This window comes from Balaenoptera musculus, chromosome 21 (genome assembly GCF_009873245.2).
Source record: "Balaenoptera musculus isolate JJ_BM4_2016_0621 chromosome 21, mBalMus1.pri.v3, whole genome shotgun sequence".
In the NCBI taxonomy this organism is placed as follows: Eukaryota; Metazoa; Chordata; class Mammalia; order Artiodactyla; family Balaenopteridae; genus Balaenoptera; species Balaenoptera musculus.
The window spans coordinates 14,962,748-14,981,152 of NC_045805.1; the positions used below are offsets into that span (position 1 = coordinate 14,962,748).

General features: G+C 38.6%; 1 protein-coding gene across 6 annotated transcripts in view; it reads right to left on the reverse strand.

Annotated features, from left to right (window-relative positions):
* FAT1 (FAT atypical cadherin 1) overlaps positions 1-18,405 on the reverse strand; it is a 125,331-nt gene that overhangs the window by 47,937 nt on the left and 58,989 nt on the right. For all 6 annotated transcript variants that reach the window (XR_005018206.1, XR_005018207.1, XM_036838841.1 and 3 more), the window contains exon 3: positions 17,638-17,952. Coding sequence is in view for 4 of the 6 variants with exons in the window: in XM_036838841.1 (XP_036694736.1) it covers positions 17,638-17,952 (315 nt within the window). In the remaining 2 variants the exon portion in view is untranslated. The remainder of the gene's footprint in view (positions 1-17,637; positions 17,953-18,405) is intronic.

Consider the following 18,405-nt stretch of genomic DNA (forward strand, 5'->3'; position numbering starts at 1 on the left):
ACAGAAGACTATACTGTAAGCTAGAATCTGGGGTTTGTCCAAAACCATACTTATAGATTAAAAGAGGTTCAAGGAAAATGCTTCACAATGCTTAATGGTGTGAAAATGTGGCTTACTGTGGCACAAGCTTGATTTTTCATTAGTCGAAAACCTTTTAAAGTTAATCCCTTTTTTTTTTCCTGTCAAAAGTTTACCACCCTTTCTGATTGTCGTTTTAAGCAGTTCAAGAATGACAGGAAATTGCTGTGATTAGTTCCATCTAATTGTCCTCATGTACCCATCAAAAACTTGCTGTTAATGGTAACAGCACAAAAGGCCACGGCTTGGCATGTTCACAGCAAGATAGGGTTCTGCTCTGTAGAACATAATCATTCATTGCAGGGATATCTGTTAGCAAATAAGTATCTGTAGCAAATAAATAAATACCCGTTAGCAAATACAATTCCTCACTTTACAGTTTCCTTATAGCACACCAGACTGCTAAAAAGGATGGACTTACATCCGTATTATCAATTCAATATAAAGACAAAAAGCAAAACTGACCATCTCCTAGGTTTGGAATTATTTGCATGCTCTCTATACTTAAAATTAATTCTCTCTTAACTCAAATGGAATATTAATTCCATTCAAATGCAATGAATCCTAATGTTCCTTTTTATCCATTTTTTTTTTTTTTTGCCCAGCTACTCCTACCCACTCCTCCACCTCTCAGTTTAAACGTCACTTCTGAGGGCTCCCATGATAGGCCTAGCCTGGGGTTCTGCTGCTGGGTCTCCCAAGCTCTTTCATTTGCTCTATCATAACATCACCCCAAGGCACTGCAGTCACTTCTTTAAAAGTCTTTTTTTGTATCCTTCAAAGTCCATGAGACTCTGCCTTTCCTGTATATCTTGGTTATATTGTTATATCTCTGTTACCCTAAAGAAACACTTAAAGGTGTGAACACATGAATTTCTTAAAACCATAAAAGAATAGAATTTTAAATATGCATTGGAGGAAGAGAGGCACACAAACTACACTGAACTTGGAAATGATACAAATTTATAGCTTATCTAGGAGCTAACAGAAAACCATTTAACATATATTTACAGGTAAGATGTGTCAAGCATTGTGACAGATGGTCCAGGTGATGGTGACGTCCAACAGACATTTAGAGGCACAGATGTAAAGTGCAGGGAAGTCACCAGAGGCAGACACAGACTTAGTTATACCCCAAGTACAGAAGAGAGTATGAAGAATGGTGAACGGTGGGCCTACCAAAAAATAAAGGGCAGGCCAATCTTATTGAAGTAGGGGCCATGAGTGTTTAGAAAGCCATGAGGAAGCCTAAGAAGCAAAGGCTGGAAGAGAAGCAGGTGTCCCAGAGGCCACAGGCAGAGAAATTTAAGGAGGAAGTCTCTCCTCCAAGTACTTCAGAGAAGCTTGGAAGAGAAGATCAAGTGAGAGCCAGGGAGGCAGGAAGCAGACCAGGAAAGGAATTTCTTTAACGAGGAGGAGACCATTCTGCAGGCTAACAGGGTGTATGTAATGAGTGACTAAACCATGAGGGAAGATAAAGATCCAGATGTGAACTAACCAATACAGTAGCCACGAGCCTCATGTGGCTATTGCAATTTAAGTTACAGGTAAGATCTCATGAACATGAAAGATATTTCAGACTGAAAAAAAAAAAAGACCTTTCTTCCTAGATTCGCACACTTGTACCAAAAGGAATCCTACCACAAGTGTCACAGTTTTCTGGTCCCTAACACCATCATCAGGGAGGGGCAGTGCATGTATGTCCTATGGGGATGGCGTGAGGTGGTACAGCCCCTAAGAGAAGGGGAAACAAGTGCTTCCTGTGGAATTTCCATACAAAATGAACCCCAAAGAGAAAACAAAATGTCCTAATGAAGCAGGAACATACTAGGAAAACCGTGGATGCGCTCTGGAGGTACAATCAACTGCACCGGGAGGGGAACACAATGGAAACGCTACCCAAGTACCCCACGCTCCAGCCACACCAATTTAGCTCTAGAATCCATGATGCATTTCACACCCGTTTTCACCTCTGTAATTTTTGCACATCTCGATCCTGCTAATCCTTCCACCTTGCCTGCCTGACAAACACCTGTTTTCAAAAATGAATCCAAAGTGTACCTTTTCTATATACATGTTATTAACCCTGTAGGTATTGAATATCTAATTAGTGTATCCATTTCTTTCATTTTAAACACTGGTGCTCATCTGTAATGTTTATTACTAAGCTCCAGAAGGAGCTATACTTAATTGAAACAGCACAATACTTCAGAAATGGAGAGAAACCTTTAAGATTATCAAACTCAGCTACCTGAGCCAAAGAGAAATTAACTTGTTCCAATTCACCAGTAAGTCACTGTCCGAGCCAGGATTCGAATTTAGTTTTCCTGAGGCCCAGATGAGAGGATTGGGGAATTCTTCCCCGCTCCCTATCACAGCACACTGCATAATTTACTGCATTATGGTATTTCAACTCTCCAAAAACTCTCAACTGTGACTTACATGAAGTTTAAGAAAAAAGAAAGCTGGCAACAGTTAATCATTAGTCATTTAATAGGTCTAAAAAAGCAAGTTAGAGAACAAAATAGAGTGGGCGAAGGCAGAGAAAAGCATATGCAAGTGCTGCCTCTTGTAACTTTGTTTTATCTTTCTTTTCTCCTGAGCTCTGTTAAATTAAAAATAGAAATGAAGACAAAAAACTTCCTTGCCCTAAAAAAACAATCCATTCTGTAGACCAATACCATTATAAATGTAAGTGGACTGAGTGAGCAAATACGGCTTCTTCTCACCAACTCACAATTACAAGTTTGCCCCATAAATGTATGTAGAACTAAGAAACCAAACTTTCCTGTTTTTATGAACATCATTAAAAAACTATTTACAGCTTTTCAATGCCACTATAGCACTTAGAGAAGACTCCATTTAAGACAGAATGTTAGATTAACTATAATGCTTTAAAGTAAGATTTTAATATTCGACATTTCTTATAAATCAATACCAAAAACCACCTCCAAACTTCCCAAAGTTCAAGAGCTCAAATGGACTTCACGAAGTAGGCAGCACATAAAGGTGAACTTACAGGATTAGTAGGTGAAGATAACGAAATAGTCCACGTTGGCAAAACTGTATTTATGTATTCATTCAACTATTTTGTGCTGTCCACTCAGAATGCAGAGATGATTAAGACAGACTCTTGTTTTCAAGAAACAAGGTCCAGAAGGCAAAGACTACATTCAAGAAACAGTAAGGTAGATGAGAATGTAGGGTACATATAGAAAAAAGCACAGGTCCTTGCTGAGGGCTCTGGATTCCAAGGAAGTTTGAACTTGCTTGGATGATGTCTGGTCATCTCTGTTGTTCCAAGAGACAACCAACCCACCAGCCAATATGTGAGTGAGGCCACCCAGGACCAGCCAACCTCAAGCCAACCAGCCAAGTGAGACCAGCACTACATGAAAGAGCAGCCAAGCCTGGCCAAGACCAGAACTGCCCAGCAGAGTCTTCAACTAAATTATGGTGGTTGCTTTAAGCCGCTGAGTTTTGGGATGGTTTGCTCTAAAGCAAAAGACAACTAATGCATCAAATGAGCTCATCTCTAATTGTTATTTGGCTTACTAAATGCTCAGGTATTGTGCTATGAGATTTAAATGTATTATCTCATTCAATCCATATGTATATATATGGCAATATCTGTACCATAATAAATAAATTAATATTTTTACAGGCTCAGAGATTAAGCTGCTTACTCAACGTCATTGAGCGAAGGGGTGAGATGGGAGTTCAGTAAACACAGAGCACCGGAGTCTGAAAGCCACATTAAGAATGAGAGAAGCCGGGGCTTCCCTGGTGGCGCAGTGGTTCAGAATCTGCCTGCTAATGAAGGGGACACGAATTCGAGGCCTGGTCTGGGAGGATCTCACATGCCGCGGAGCAACTAGGCCCGTGTGCCACAACTACTGAGCCTACGCGTCTGGAGCCTGTGCTCCGCACCAAGAGAGGCCGCGATAGTGAGAGGCCCGCGCACCGCGATGAAGAGTGGCCCCCGCTTGCCACAACTAGAGAAAGCCCTCGCACAGAAACGAAGACCCAACACAGCCATAAAAATTAAAAAAAAAAAAAAAAACAAAAAAAAAACCTGGGTCTCACTGTGCTTTAAAAAAAAAAAAAAAAAAAAGAATGAGAGAAGCCAAGGAGGGACGGAAGGCTTTGGTTCTGGAAGAAAGGCTTTGAAACATCAGCACTATGAATGAAACTAGATGGCAGCTGGAGAAGAAAAAAAAAAGGATTTCTGAGTAGGATTAACATCCAACTGCACTGAGAGAGAAAATAACTTGCAATCTGCAGTTTCTGAAGAACCAAAACTGTGAAAGAAAAGGTCCTGGCTCTAAAAAAAAGCTGCGTGGTCATGTGTTCACCTTGCTTGGCAGGAAATTTACTTTGAATCATTTTCCAACTATTCTACTTGAAAGTAAGCAGAGGAAGGGGAAAGATCAAGGAAGAAAACAAAAGTTTGCTCACCTAATTAACATCTCCCATTACTCTGATTATTTTTGTCTAACCCCTGCAACTACTTCGGCCTTTTTACCCTTTTGCTTATTTTAGAGTAATGCATAGAACTACAGCATCATGTGTCCCAGAGAAGCACCATCCCACAGAACTTTCTGCGATGATGGACAAGCTCTACAGTTTGCACTGTCTGATATGGTAGCCCCCAGCATACGCGGCCACCGAGCACTGGAAATGTAGCTAGTGTGTCTGAAAGGCTGAATTTTTAAATTAATTTAAATAATTTAAATTGTCACAAATCATCTCTACTCCTTTGGAGAGTCTCCAATTTCAAATTATATACGTCAAAACCCCAAACTTTAACATCTACAATAGTCAGAATCTTTTTCTGTGGTTAAAATTTGAAGCAGTATCTCAATAGCAAATATATTTGTTACCAAAATCCAAATTCTGTAAGCATCTAACAATGAAAAAAGCAGACATTTCCAAGATTTTGATGTGCTGATACTGCTCCAATAACGCCCCCTTCCTCCTGCCCCCTCCCTCTTACTAGTCTCCTCACTGGGCTCAGCTGGTGATGAGGAAGCCTGGTTTGCTGTTACCAGTTTACAGATTCATCTGAACACCTAAAAATCAAGAGTCTCTGTGTTTAACAATGACTTTTCAAGAATCATTATTTTACCAATGTATATTTTTGCTTTTGGTGATCTCTTGCTAAAACCAAAAATTAATGAAATGTATGTTTATAAGCAATAATGATGTCATAAAGTTCACTAGCTCAAAATCACCCACTTGTTCAGTCTGTACTATGCTATTCAACTTATTTTATAGAATGTCTTCCCCAAATATGTCCTTCTGAGACACACATATAAAAGCCAAGACAAGGCCCTTGTCCTCAAAAGCACACAGTTTCCTTAAGGAAACAGCCCTTGTACCTCTGTATCTTTTTCACAATGTTTTACTAATCACAGCCCTATTCTGACTAAGCCTTGACTGTAAGCATGCACTTCGGGTGTATTATTTTCAACTGTTTTCCCCACTGATTTTTCTGAAACACTTGAATCTATTTTATTCTTCACTAAGTTTAAGAACTTTCATGGTGGCACAGTTGGTGGTAAAGGGAGTATTTAAAGTCTTAGGTGCCTTCAGTGTGGACAGCGTAATTTCTTCAGTAGTTGTTACTACCGTAATCTGGAAATTCCATTTCCATCTTTCTACATTCAAGCCTTACTTTAGCAGGGCTTGCCCCCAGGACATTCAGTGTGCTTTAGTAATCAGCAACACCAAAGACCATTACAATAAAACACCTGTAACACCCCAGTGAGGACACTGTGAAACGTATTGCTCAAGCAACTTTTAGACAAGTACTATAAAACCCCCAAAGACTATACATATATATATATATGATATGTAATATGCGTACACACCTTCATAAAAGGTTAAACCCCAAATTATTACCTGTAGTTACTCCTGGGAACAGGTGGGCCAAAGAAGAAAGGAAAAGAGGAGGGCACCTTCACTTTTTATGTCATACACTTCTATATTAACAAGTATATTATTTAAAGAAATTTAAACATTAAAATATTTTAAAGGTCAGCGTGAAAGGATACAGAAATGTTTACTGGTTGAACACTAATCTCAAGCTGGAAAGTCTCAAATGATTTTTTAAAAACTCTGAAACATCTGGCCATGTATATAAAAAAATAAAAAAATAAAACTTAGAAATATTACAGTGGCATATCGTTTATAATTTTTTCTAAAATGTTGTTGAAACTAAATTTTAATGAAATGTACCATACATTCTAAAGTGTCCTCTCACTGTAAAAACTAAGTTTGCTAGAGCCAGAAGGTCTTTTAAAATCTTCTAGCCTAAATCCTAAACTTTAAAAACAAGGGTGACTTCCTTGGTGGTGCAGTGGTTAAGAATCCACCTGCCAATGCAGGGGACACGGGTTCAATTGGTCTGGGAAGATCCCACGTGCCAAGAAGCAACTAAGCCCGTGTGCCACAACTACTGAGCCTGCGCTCTAGAGCCCACGAGCCACAACTACTGGAGCCCGTGCTCCGCAACAAGAGAAGCCCGCGCACGGCAACGAAGAGTAGCCCCCTCTCGCCACAACTAGAGAAAGCCTGAGCGCAGCAACGAAGACCCAGCGCGGCCATACATACATACATACATATTTTTAAAAAACAAGGAAATATGGTCCAGGAATGTTAAACTAATTCCTGAAGGTCAGAGTCAGCAGCACAATTGGAACTAGAGTTGAATTCTGACCAAAGAAAGTGTTGAGAAGTCTCTGTGGCTGCAGCCATTTACAACCAGAAGTGAGCACCAGAATCACGAGGAATGATGGCTGAACCCACGTTCCCACCCCCACATCCGAGCCACTGCACCAGGACCTCCATCCGTGAGGACCCAGCTCACACAATTTCAGAGGTTTCCAGGTGATGTGGCAATCCATCCCAGGCCAACCACCTCGGGCCAAGAGCTTACAAAAATTGAAAAAAAACAATCCATGCCCAATTAATTAATTAAATTTAATTTAAATTACTAAATATTTTGATAATTTCCTAAACACAGAATTGCTTTTAGTCACTGTAATTATCACCACTGGCCATATTCTGGAACAAAGTGTATTATCCATTTCTCAAAAACACCATTTGAGATACAGAAAAACATAACAAGACTAGGGATTTAGGAGAGAGAAACAGTACTTAAGAACCATAATTAATGTTGCAGAAATGCTACTTCAAAGAAATGGCCATGAGAGTCCACGTGAAGATTCCAACTGCCCTGAAGTTACTTATTAAGCCTAAAACATCTCCCAGAAGTTTCCTGACAAATCTGCAACTACTGACCCAAATCATTAAATCCTACTAGAACGTAAGTGAAATGTAGCCTTTCCAACATAAAAGAAAATGATCTAAATGGCAGTTTCCATTTAACAGCATACTTCCCTTCTTTTTGGAAATGCCTTTTGTAGTATGTTGAATGGTGGCCTCTCCCCAAAAGATACGTCCAACCTGAAACCTGTGACTAGGACCTTATTTGGAAAAACAGCCTCTCAAGATCTCAAGATGAGATCACCCTAAATTTATGATGGGCCCTAAAATCAATAAGTATCCTTTTAAGAGAAAAACAGAGAGAGAGGTTTGAAATACCCAGAAGTAGGGAAGGTGGAGGCAGAGACTGGAGCAATGCTGCCACAAGCCAAGAAATGCCAGGAGCCACCAGAAGGATTCTTCATTAGAGACTCTTAAGGGATTACGGCCCTGCGGACACTTTGATTTTGAACGTATGGCCTCTCGAACAGTGAGAGAATAAATTTCTTTTCTTTTTTTTTTAAGCCACCCAATGTGTGGAAATTTGTTACAGTAGCCTTAGAAAATTAACACACCTTTTTATTTGAATAGCAAACAAAAGTACTGAAAAAATACCAAAAAAAGAAGAATCAGGTGAGAACGGCAAATAATTCCATAATCTAAAGATAACCACTCATCTTATTTTCTATGTTTTATTACTGTCTTCATTTGAAATGTCTAATGACTTTATATAGGGTATCATTCTAGATACAAGACAAATTAAAAGGCAAAGGATTAAAAAAAATGTCTGCCCAAAGATAATTTGGGGTAGGAAAGTGCCAAATGCTCCAGATAATCCAAGTTCATTATATGTTTTTCCTCAAAAGGAAGGAGAAACAGGCTCTCACAGCTCTGGGAGGACCTCTTGAACATCTCTGGCTGAGAACCACAAATGAACTAAATCTTATTTTTATATAATACATAAAATATGCCACAAATTGTACCTCAGTTGTATTTTTAAATATATTATCTCTCATACTCTTTCCTCTTCCATAATAGCATGAAGAAAAAATACTTTTTAGTAATCTGATGAACAATAAGTACAAATACTAGTTTAATGCCTATAAAATACAAGGTCACAATTAGAAAGTTGTTTCAACTAATGACCAAAATAGAAAAGACCCTTCTGTTCTGAACAAACCTAAACAATTTCTCTCTGTTCTTTTAAGAGTTTATTCAACAAGCAACATGGGCCTCAGGGTACAATAACAATAATTAAAAAAATAGTTTTCAAGAAATAATTTACTCAATAAAATATTCTCTTTAGTCAGAATAATTTACCTGTGTTCACCCTACATTGGCCAAAACAATCCTTTCTATTTTAGCCATGATGACCTCTCATTCCTCTTACATACAAGCTTAAAACAAAAAACAAACCAAAAAAAAGCAAAATGCCTACTATCAAAAATTAAACTATATAAAATAAATATAGAAGCTATAAGAGGTCAGAAGTTAAAAATGTTTTAGAAATTTATGGGATATGTATTTCAAACTTCAGACTCCTGAATAATAATTTTTTTTTAATTTCCATGATGCACTATTGAAATACAGCCTGCTTTGAGTTGGTGAAGCTATCACAGAACTAGAGACTCATTAAATGTATGGAAAATAAAGGAGGTAATATATTAGTAATTATTAGTAATAACTGTTAATTATTCTAATTTTTAAAATAAAGTATTAAAGCAAGCAAAAGACAGTGAGACAGGAAAGCCGGAGACATTAGCTGTAGAATTCCATGTAGCACATGACAAATACTTTTTCATGGGACATTCTATTCTACAGATCTGTACCCAACCAGCTTCAATAAAGTGAAAATGTTCTCAGAACAAGCCTGTTTACTGTAATTTACAGAGAGCACAGCTGAAGTCCTGAGGTCTGGACAGTGGGAAGACAGAGGACACCGCAGGAGGAGGAGGGACAGACACTAGACCAAGAACAGTGTTTTCCTGGTCAAACTTCTAAGACTCCTCTTCCAACAGGTGAAACGGAAATCATTTCACTAATTTTTAAAATCAGTCAACTGGAGAATACATATTAAGCAGTAATCACATACTCCGTATCATGCTTGGTTCTATCCTGACCCTCCAGGACCTGAGCCAGGACTGAATGTCCACAGAACAGGCAAGACGAGCGCCGCAGTGAAAAGGCAGAGCAGACCTGGAAAGACAGGCAGGGAGGTGGGCCCTGCTACCCACCGGCTCCCATCTAAAAATACAGATTGCCTTGTAGGCCAAGAGCGAACTTCCAATTTTTCCTATAGTTATCACTCAACATCCATCCCCTTGGAGCTTTAGACCATGAGCTCAGCGATCCTCTGCAGTACTGCGCTGTCTTTATTTAGGTGGTGTTCCAAGACTGCATTTAAGTACAGCTTGTCTGGAGTTCTCTGGGCAGCTGCCGCCATTTGAACAGCTATTGTTCGTCACTGCAGTCCTGGTGCCGGCAGGATTAGGCTTGGAGCCAAAAATGGAATTCTATTCATACACTGTCAAGGCTGGAAGGGCGCTCAGAACTCATTTAGTTCAAACTTTCAGAGTCCCATGGAAAACCCTAAAAGAATGAATCAAATGACCAGTCTAAAGTCACACAAGCAGTGGCTGAGCAAGAATCTGCACCCTGAAATCTTCAGACTTCTCTTCTGGTTTTAATTCTATCTTAACTAGCTGTTTCTCATTGAAAAGGGATGGCATTGAAACATAAGATAAACATAAGATCAAAAGCCAAATGCAATTTACCAGGAATTGCCTTCAACATTCCTATAAATGTCAGATATAGCAGAGATAGGGAGGGGAAGAAACCCAACCCATTTTATAAAGTTAACATCCTGTTGACAAAAAAGGCTAATCTCACTTAGGCACTTAAATGCAAAATCTTAAAATACTGGTACTTAAAATAATTTTAGCAAATGATATTCAGCAACATTAAAAAAAAACAGAGTACCCCTTGAAAGAATTTAACCTAAGGATTCAAGGTTAACAGATTTTCAGAGAAAAAGCGTATCATCTATTTTAACGTGTGCAGAAAGTGCAGTGCATAAAACTTGACTTCTTTTAGACTTTAAGGATAACATACTTCACTGTAAAATAAAAAATAAGCAGGAGGAACAGGTAGAAAGATCTACAGAGTCTTCCTTAATATTTGCATATATTTGGGAAAAGACTACAAATGAGTAAACTTTTTTTTTTAAATGAATTCCTGCCATTGTAAAGTGACTGGCCCTTAATTTCCTTCCTGTGCAGCTATCAAATGTTACCGGAAACCCTTGGAAGTTGTTTGCAGCTATAGCTATTTCCTATTGCACTTTGTTCAGCCTCCGTTCCAGCCACAATAAAATGCCATTTACTTTGATTGAGAAAAAAGTAGTTGTAATGTGATAGTGGACTTGAAGATGGATGGTTACCCAGTATACCTATTAGCTATTACAGCATTTTATGACTTTCCCATGCTTTAGGGATTACTACATATATATGTGTGTGTATGTATGTATGTATATATTTTTTATATATATATATATATACACACATATATATATCACTCTATCTGCAATTAAAGAACATTTCTTATACTGAACATAAAATAATCCTACATTACTCTATCCTACATGTAAACAAACGAATGAAAAACAGACCACTGTATAAAGTTATCCTTTACAAAGCATACAAAGCTGTAACTTACTTAATTTGAGCATGAACATCTCAACCCAGAATCAGGGAGGAAAAAAAATGGAGAAAATGGTAACCATTTGATAAGTATACATATAACCAACTGTGAGAGCTGGAATTTCAAGCTCTGAAATATTTTTTAACAGGATATAACAGCACAAAGAAGTGTGAAAATCTCAAAACTTGGAACTATTTTATCTTCTAATGAGAAATAGTTATTTCTCAAAGTAGAAGAGATCTGAATAATAGTCTATCATCAACTTGCTAAATCTTTTCTGATATTTCAACCTTGGTAACTAATGTTCTACTACTATTCTTTAAAGAATAATTTTAATAACCTGGAGAAGCAAAACACAGCTCTCATCTTTTTTAAGTATTCACTGCTTAGAGCAATGGGAAATAAACTTAATTTTTACTTCAGGAATATCAAATAGTCTACTCCCTCAGAGATAAATCAACAATTCAACCAGCCCAACTAGTAAATACATCAGTATACCAGGGGTGAGAAAACTACTGCCAACCTGATTTTGTATGGCTTACAAGCTACGAACGGCTTTTATATTCTTAAATGACCAGAAAAAAAACAAAAGAATATATTGTGACACATGGAAAGTATATGAAATTCAAATTACAATGTCCATAAGTAAAGTTTTATTGGCACACAGCCATACTCATTCATTTCCATGTTGTCTGGGGCTGCTTTCGCTCTACAGTGACAGAGCTGAGTGGCTGTGACAGACGCTGTATGGCCTGCAAAGGCTAAAATATTTCGTACCTGGCCCTTCACAGAAAACGTTTAATGATCCTTGCAGTACACGGTTAATAAGACTAAGTTTAAACACTTAGTGTTATTTAGAAGCTTCATGCTTTTTGGTCTGAAAATATCACTAGAAATAAGATTAGCCTAAAAAGCAACCATCATATAATTCAGAAATTCCTTAACACAAAAAACAGAGAAGGTAAGAAAAACCGGATCCCAAACCACATTTACATCACAAACCCAAAAGCAAATCAAGTGAATGTGGGATCCTGCATCCAGAAGTAGCAGTTATGAAACCCGCGTCCTTCTGGCTCTGACCTCGGGTGGCCTTTACCTCTCTCTGAAGTCATATAATTACTTGAAAAATGGGGAAGACAGCAGACTCTTGGCATTTGTAATCTCTACTCACAGGGTTTCTTGTAAAGATTAAGTATGTGAGATTGCTTTAATACATAAAGTGCAACGTGCGTAATAAGCTACACGTGTCACTGCCCTTCTGGCTCCGAGAGAAAGTTTTATTCCAACCTGATCTAAAAGTGAGGTCAAGAGTGGAAGAGTGGTAAAAGGAAGACCAGAAAATAGCACAGAAGAGTAGCAAAAGAGGGAAAGCCAAGGTTTGCTGGTTCCTCTTTGGCTGTCTCCTTCAAGCTCAACTCTCAAAGGTGACAGGCATGAGACAGCCTTATGGAAATCAGCCCAAAGAGAGAGAACCAGCGTGGCTTACAAGATTCCAACAGTGCAACATGCTCCAGATCCAATAATGAGAAGAGATTTAGAGTAAAGATCAGCCTCCAAAATATATGAAATTTTAACTCTACAGAATTGATAAAGGAAAAGCTAAGAAAACAGTAAGCTGAAACAGCCTCAATAAAGTTTTTAAACCATTTAAAATTTCAAGTAGATGGAAACAGATTCAATAGTTGTCAAAAGAGCCTAAACCCTTTGAAGATGCTCACGCAGACACACAGAAATCACATCCACAAACATACTCATATATTCAAAAAGGATGCCTCTACTTAATACACATTTCTGATGAATTTATTTTTATCCATAAAAATTTCTCAGTGTATTTGTTCCCGCACAGGAAGACCTACCTCAATGAATGAGAAGATAAAAAAAAAATTTACTAGACAGTATAAGATCAGTGGATCGGTGAAATGGGTGGTGAAAGGTACATGGATATGTACCTATATTCTTATAATAATGTGGTAATTTTTCTAAGGCACAGCCTCTAATACTAATAATACTGTTAAGGGAAAAACCCAAGATGTTTATCACTGTATACAGTATGCTACTACCCATGTAAAAAGACAAGAAAAAAATAATGTATTCTTGTTTGTATATGAGTAAAAGAAATGACAAACAGTAGTTTCCTCAAAGTGTTTTAAAATGTAGGTTTTATTAGTATTCAAGAATGGTGAGGTCACCATATCAGGAGACCACTGTCACTGAAAAGATAGTTTATTATTCACAACACCCGAGAGAAGAGGGGGTGCCACGCACACCGCACAGGGCCACACGAGCCTGCACTGGGGTCGGTGAGGAGGTGGAAGGAGCAAGGAGAAAGCATGCACCAGAGCCTTTCCTGTGGTTTCCACAGAAAGCCCAAGGTGATGCAGCACAAGCAGGTTTAGAGTTGGCTGGTATGAATTATTTCAATGGCTCTGGTACTCACTACAACGTGCATGAATCTCAGAGGAAATATGCTGAGTGTAAGAACCTTTACCAAAAAAAAAAAAATAGTATACACTGTGAGTCTAATTGTAGAAAATTTTAGGGAGCGCAAACTAACATACAGTGACCGAAAGCAGACGAGTGGTTGCCTGGGGGTGGAAGCAGAGGGCAGTAGCGGGGAGGGTGTACAGAGAGGCATGGCGAAACGTTGGGGAGCAATGGGTAGGTTCACTGCTCGACTGTGGTGATGGTTTCAGTGTTGGATAGCTATGAGAAAACTCATTAAATTGCAGGCTTTAACTATGTGCAATTTATTATATGTCAATTACACTTCAATAAAACTTTTAAAATAAAGAGCAATACTTGCTTCGTGTCCAAAACTTGGAATATACCAACGCAGAGATAAGGGAATAAAACTGTGGTCTTTTCTAAAGCACGCACAAGCTCCAAGTGAACACTTGAAAATTATATGCCAGTTTTAAGTTACATATCAGGCCTCAAAAGTTCAAACTGATAACACTGACTAAAAAGACACTCTGCTGGGGTGGTTCCACTCTGCTGAGGTTACTCGTGGAGAATGAAGCCTGTGAGTGCACACTGGTCCCCACTGTTTGGGGCCCTCCTCCTTCTCTGTCCTTGACACTCTGCAAAGGAAGCTGCGACGTATGTGTCTGCAGGAGCCGGGCAGTCACGGCTCAGACAGTCCAACACTCTAGGCTCTTGTCTCCCTCCCACCTCGAGCAACTGCACAATTTTTGTTAAAAGAAGCAAATTTACCCTGATACTGAACATAATCAAACAAAAGATGTTATAAGAATTTCTGGTGTCCACAAAAGTGTGTGTGTCAGGAAAGGAAAATGAATCAAGTCTCTTTTGCTTGTACCCTCTGTGAAAGGAAGCACCCTGCCACCCACCACCCCTTAGAAACAACACAGCAGGAACCATCTGAGATGCAGACAGAAAGGCAGTTCCAGGCACAAAAACTTTGACTGGAACACAAAATACATTTTAAAATGTTCCTCCAAACTTGTCATTGAGAATCCCCCATTCAGATCATCAAACCCAGTCCTAGCAAGGTTTTCTATTCTGTTTTTTAAATTATGCATCATACTATGATAAAAGGAGACAAAGGTCTGTAGGGATATTTCCTCCTCTCCAAAAGGACTTAGTGAGGTCATCTGATTTAAGTTTATACAAAACATTCCAAGGGATTGTATGCAGACTCTCCAAAATAGGTCATTATTTATAAAAATAGCGTAAATATTATCCTTTCACCCTTCTTCTGGTATTTACGCTTTTCCACCAAGCACAGCCATTCTCTCACACACTCATCTAACTCCACCTCTTGGCCTCACCACTCCTTCAAACTGTCCCAACTTGAAGAACATCCCCTACCTCTTGTCCATCCATCCACCTTACTACTTTCAGAATCAGCACACTAACTTTCCCAAGGGGCCTCATCCTCCTAACTACACCACCACATGAGTCATCGTCAGTTCCGCAGTTCCTCCAGAGGCACTTATTAGCGCCTGGGCACACATCTCACACCCCTGTCTCTCTTTGCTATTTCACTTACGTAGACTACATACTCTCAAAGCATCTCTTAACATGCTGGATACACAGCAGAAGCTCAATAAACGCTTGATGTGTAAACAAACAATTTGAATGGCAATGAGTTCAGGCTTTCTCCAGTCTGCTGGATGTTGTGATAATCACCAGGGTCCTAAATTTCTCTTTACCACTAAGGAGCAAGCAGACGCATTTTTACCTTGTCAAATTTGTTTATCCAAAGGAGAGGCACAGATTTATCAGTCTACTAAGACCTTGGTTATCTCATGTAGAGTTAACAGAGCAAAGGTAAGTAACACCTGCAAGCGGGAGAGGCCGGGGCATCTTTCCTGGAAGTGATGCTGAGCTCCTGCACGCATGCACGCACTCGCCTTAACAGGCCTGCAAAAATGCTCACCACTAATCACAAAATGTGAGGACCTGGAAGCCAGTTATCTCCAAGATCCCAGAGGTAAAGCCTCACTACTGTCCACATCTCTTGATTTCCAGCCCAGTGATTTTCTCGCTCCGCCATTAATAATCAAGTAACATGATTTAGGGTCCGCAGGTGGTCTGATGGGTCAGCACATCACAGGAACTTTCTTCCACCAGACTGTCTTTCACCAGCCTCCACAGTCTGGACCCCAATAATACTGAGGCTGTATTTACTATATTCTTTTATAATGCCCATGCTAAAATATGGTTATTTCTCAGTCTTTAGAGACTTTAGGTGACTTGTGGAATGATCAAATTTCTCTATTAAACACACAGTTTATTACATACTTCACAACAAATATTCCTGAGTGCTAACTATGGTTATTTTCCACTACTATCTGCCTTCAACTCATAAAAAAATAAAACCTCTCTGTAGTCCCATGGCTTTTCCCCTGCTGTCCTATCAGCAGGATGCATATGCTACCCACCCAGGGGTGTGGGAGCTAGCTATGGACTCCTGAAAGGGACTTCTACTCCCTGAAGATAAGGAAGAGCTTAGAAGTCTCGGCAGACACCTCTTTTTAAGAGTTGTCAGAACAGAGAGACGTAAAGGGAGTAGCAAGGCCACATTAATCCCATTTCTACAAGACATAACACAACAGCAGTGCCATCATCATTTCAGAGGCCTGAGATGACCAAGGTTTCAAGGCTCCCACAGTAGCTCTAACTTATATAATTATAATGGCATAATTATCTCAAGGCAAAAGTAAATCCTGATACAGTCAAAATAAATCTTGTTGACTTGTAGCAATCAAGAAAGACAGTCTATATGATAGGTTGGAATAGGGTGACAAGAGGTTTAAAAACTAACATTTTAATGTACTTTTTAAGACACAAAATATTACATACACACATGTTCCCTTATCAGGTTATCTTTCTACAGGCATTTTGGTACACAGATATTGAACTCAAGCTTCCTTCCACCTCAAGAACTGCTGCCTTTTAAGTTCAACAAAGGAAATTATGAAATAAGAATTACACCAAAAAAAAAAAAAAAAACTGGCAAGGAAGCTGAGATTGCCTCCTTAATTTTGGTTTTTGTATATTATTTCTTTGACATATCAAAAAGACAACCCAGTAACTGAACAGGCCAGCTCCCTCAGAATAAGACATAATGAGCAAAGACATGATAGAGACATGTAAATTATAAATCTACCACTTTAGAATCCGTAACTAGATCCTATGAAAAAGTACTGAATCACCGAAAAATCTGGGTTCAAAGGCCAGTGATCTACTTCATGAGAAGTTTTATGTTCCTACAAATAAGTTGTCCTCTCAATGTCATGCAGTGGTTCTTGTTTTAACTCTGATCAAGAAATCAGAGTGCAACCCTCCACTTGTAAAGTTTTCATGTATAAATGATAGCTAACTTTTCACTACACAAATGATAGCTATGTTGAACCTTTGTGTGTGTGTGTGTGTGTGTGTGTGAAATAATAAAAAAGAGAACCAAGACTTCAGAAAAAAGTTGATGCATTATCAAATGTAAAAGAATAAATATTTGAAATTTATAAGGATTTTGGAAGAGGATTTTGGAGTCAAGGAGCTACCTGCTTAGAAAAAGGGTGTCAGACATTCAGAGGAGAAAACAGTTAGAAGGAAAACTTGAAGTATGAGTTCAAGAAAGTAACTGCTCCCAATCTGAAAATTATTTAATCCTGATCCTCTACTGTCTAAAGAGACACAGCACTGCTCTATGGAAAAATTCCAAAACAACATTAAAAAAAAAAAAACTACTGTGAATTGTGAAATAAACTCTTGATATTTTTCATAAAAAGTAGAGTTTGGAAAATTTAGCAGCAGTAGAATTTGCGGTTAAGTTTAAAATGTATCACTAATTTAGGAACTATTAATGAAACTACAATATCTGCTTTTTAACCTGCAAGTGAAACTCTAATGAGCAAAATAGTTTTATAAAAGCAAATTCAAAGGAAAAAAAAAAATCAGGGATAAAATTTTCATGAGGGTATAAAGGCTTGTCTTGAGTAACTCAAAAGGGAAACGATTTATCAAAAACTAAAAGTGGCAAATTAAGAAATTTAATTCTTAAATTTCCCCACATCAAGAGCATATAAGCATGAATATTTCATACATAATAATATTAACACATACCTGTCTTAGGATTTATTGAAAAAAATCCTTGTGGATTTCCGCTTGTAATTTTGTATGTCAGCCTGTCATCAGAGCTAGAATCTGGATCAAATGCCTCAATCTGGACCACAGACACATCCTTGGGAGAGTTTTCCATTATTTCCGGATAATAAACAGGCTCTGAAGTCTGTGGTGCGTTGTCATTCACATCCTCCACCTCTATATAGACCTCTACAAAGGAGGAAAGGGGCACGACGCCCTGATCAGACGCGTAGACTGTTAGCCAGTAATGGGAGGTGGACTCGCGATCCAGTCGACCTGAAGTCTCTATAACACCTAGAGGAGAAAGAAGAGAAGCATGAAGTGGGCTGTCAACCATCACGGCCAACTGTCACTCTGAGAAAGCATCAGCCTAAATGACAACTCTTATGCCTTAAGCCTTATGGAAGGCTTCTGTGTCGCTTACAGCGGTGCGATCTTAAGCAAATTGTCTAGCCTCTCTGTGCCTCGGTTTCCTTTCCTATAAAATGGAGTAATAAGAGTAGTGTGTTCCTAGGTTGATTAAATGAACTAACACATATAATGATTAGAATATAGCACTTGGCACGTAATATTGGTTATAAAAGTATTTGTCATTATTAGTATTAGGTGCCAGGCACTATGTGGGGCACTTTACAAATATTATCTTATTTAACTCTCAAAACAACCCAAAGAAATGAATGGTCAAATATGGTCTCTTGTGTCCTGAAATCCGTCAGTTTCTTTTAATCACCTTAAGCAAATGGCAAG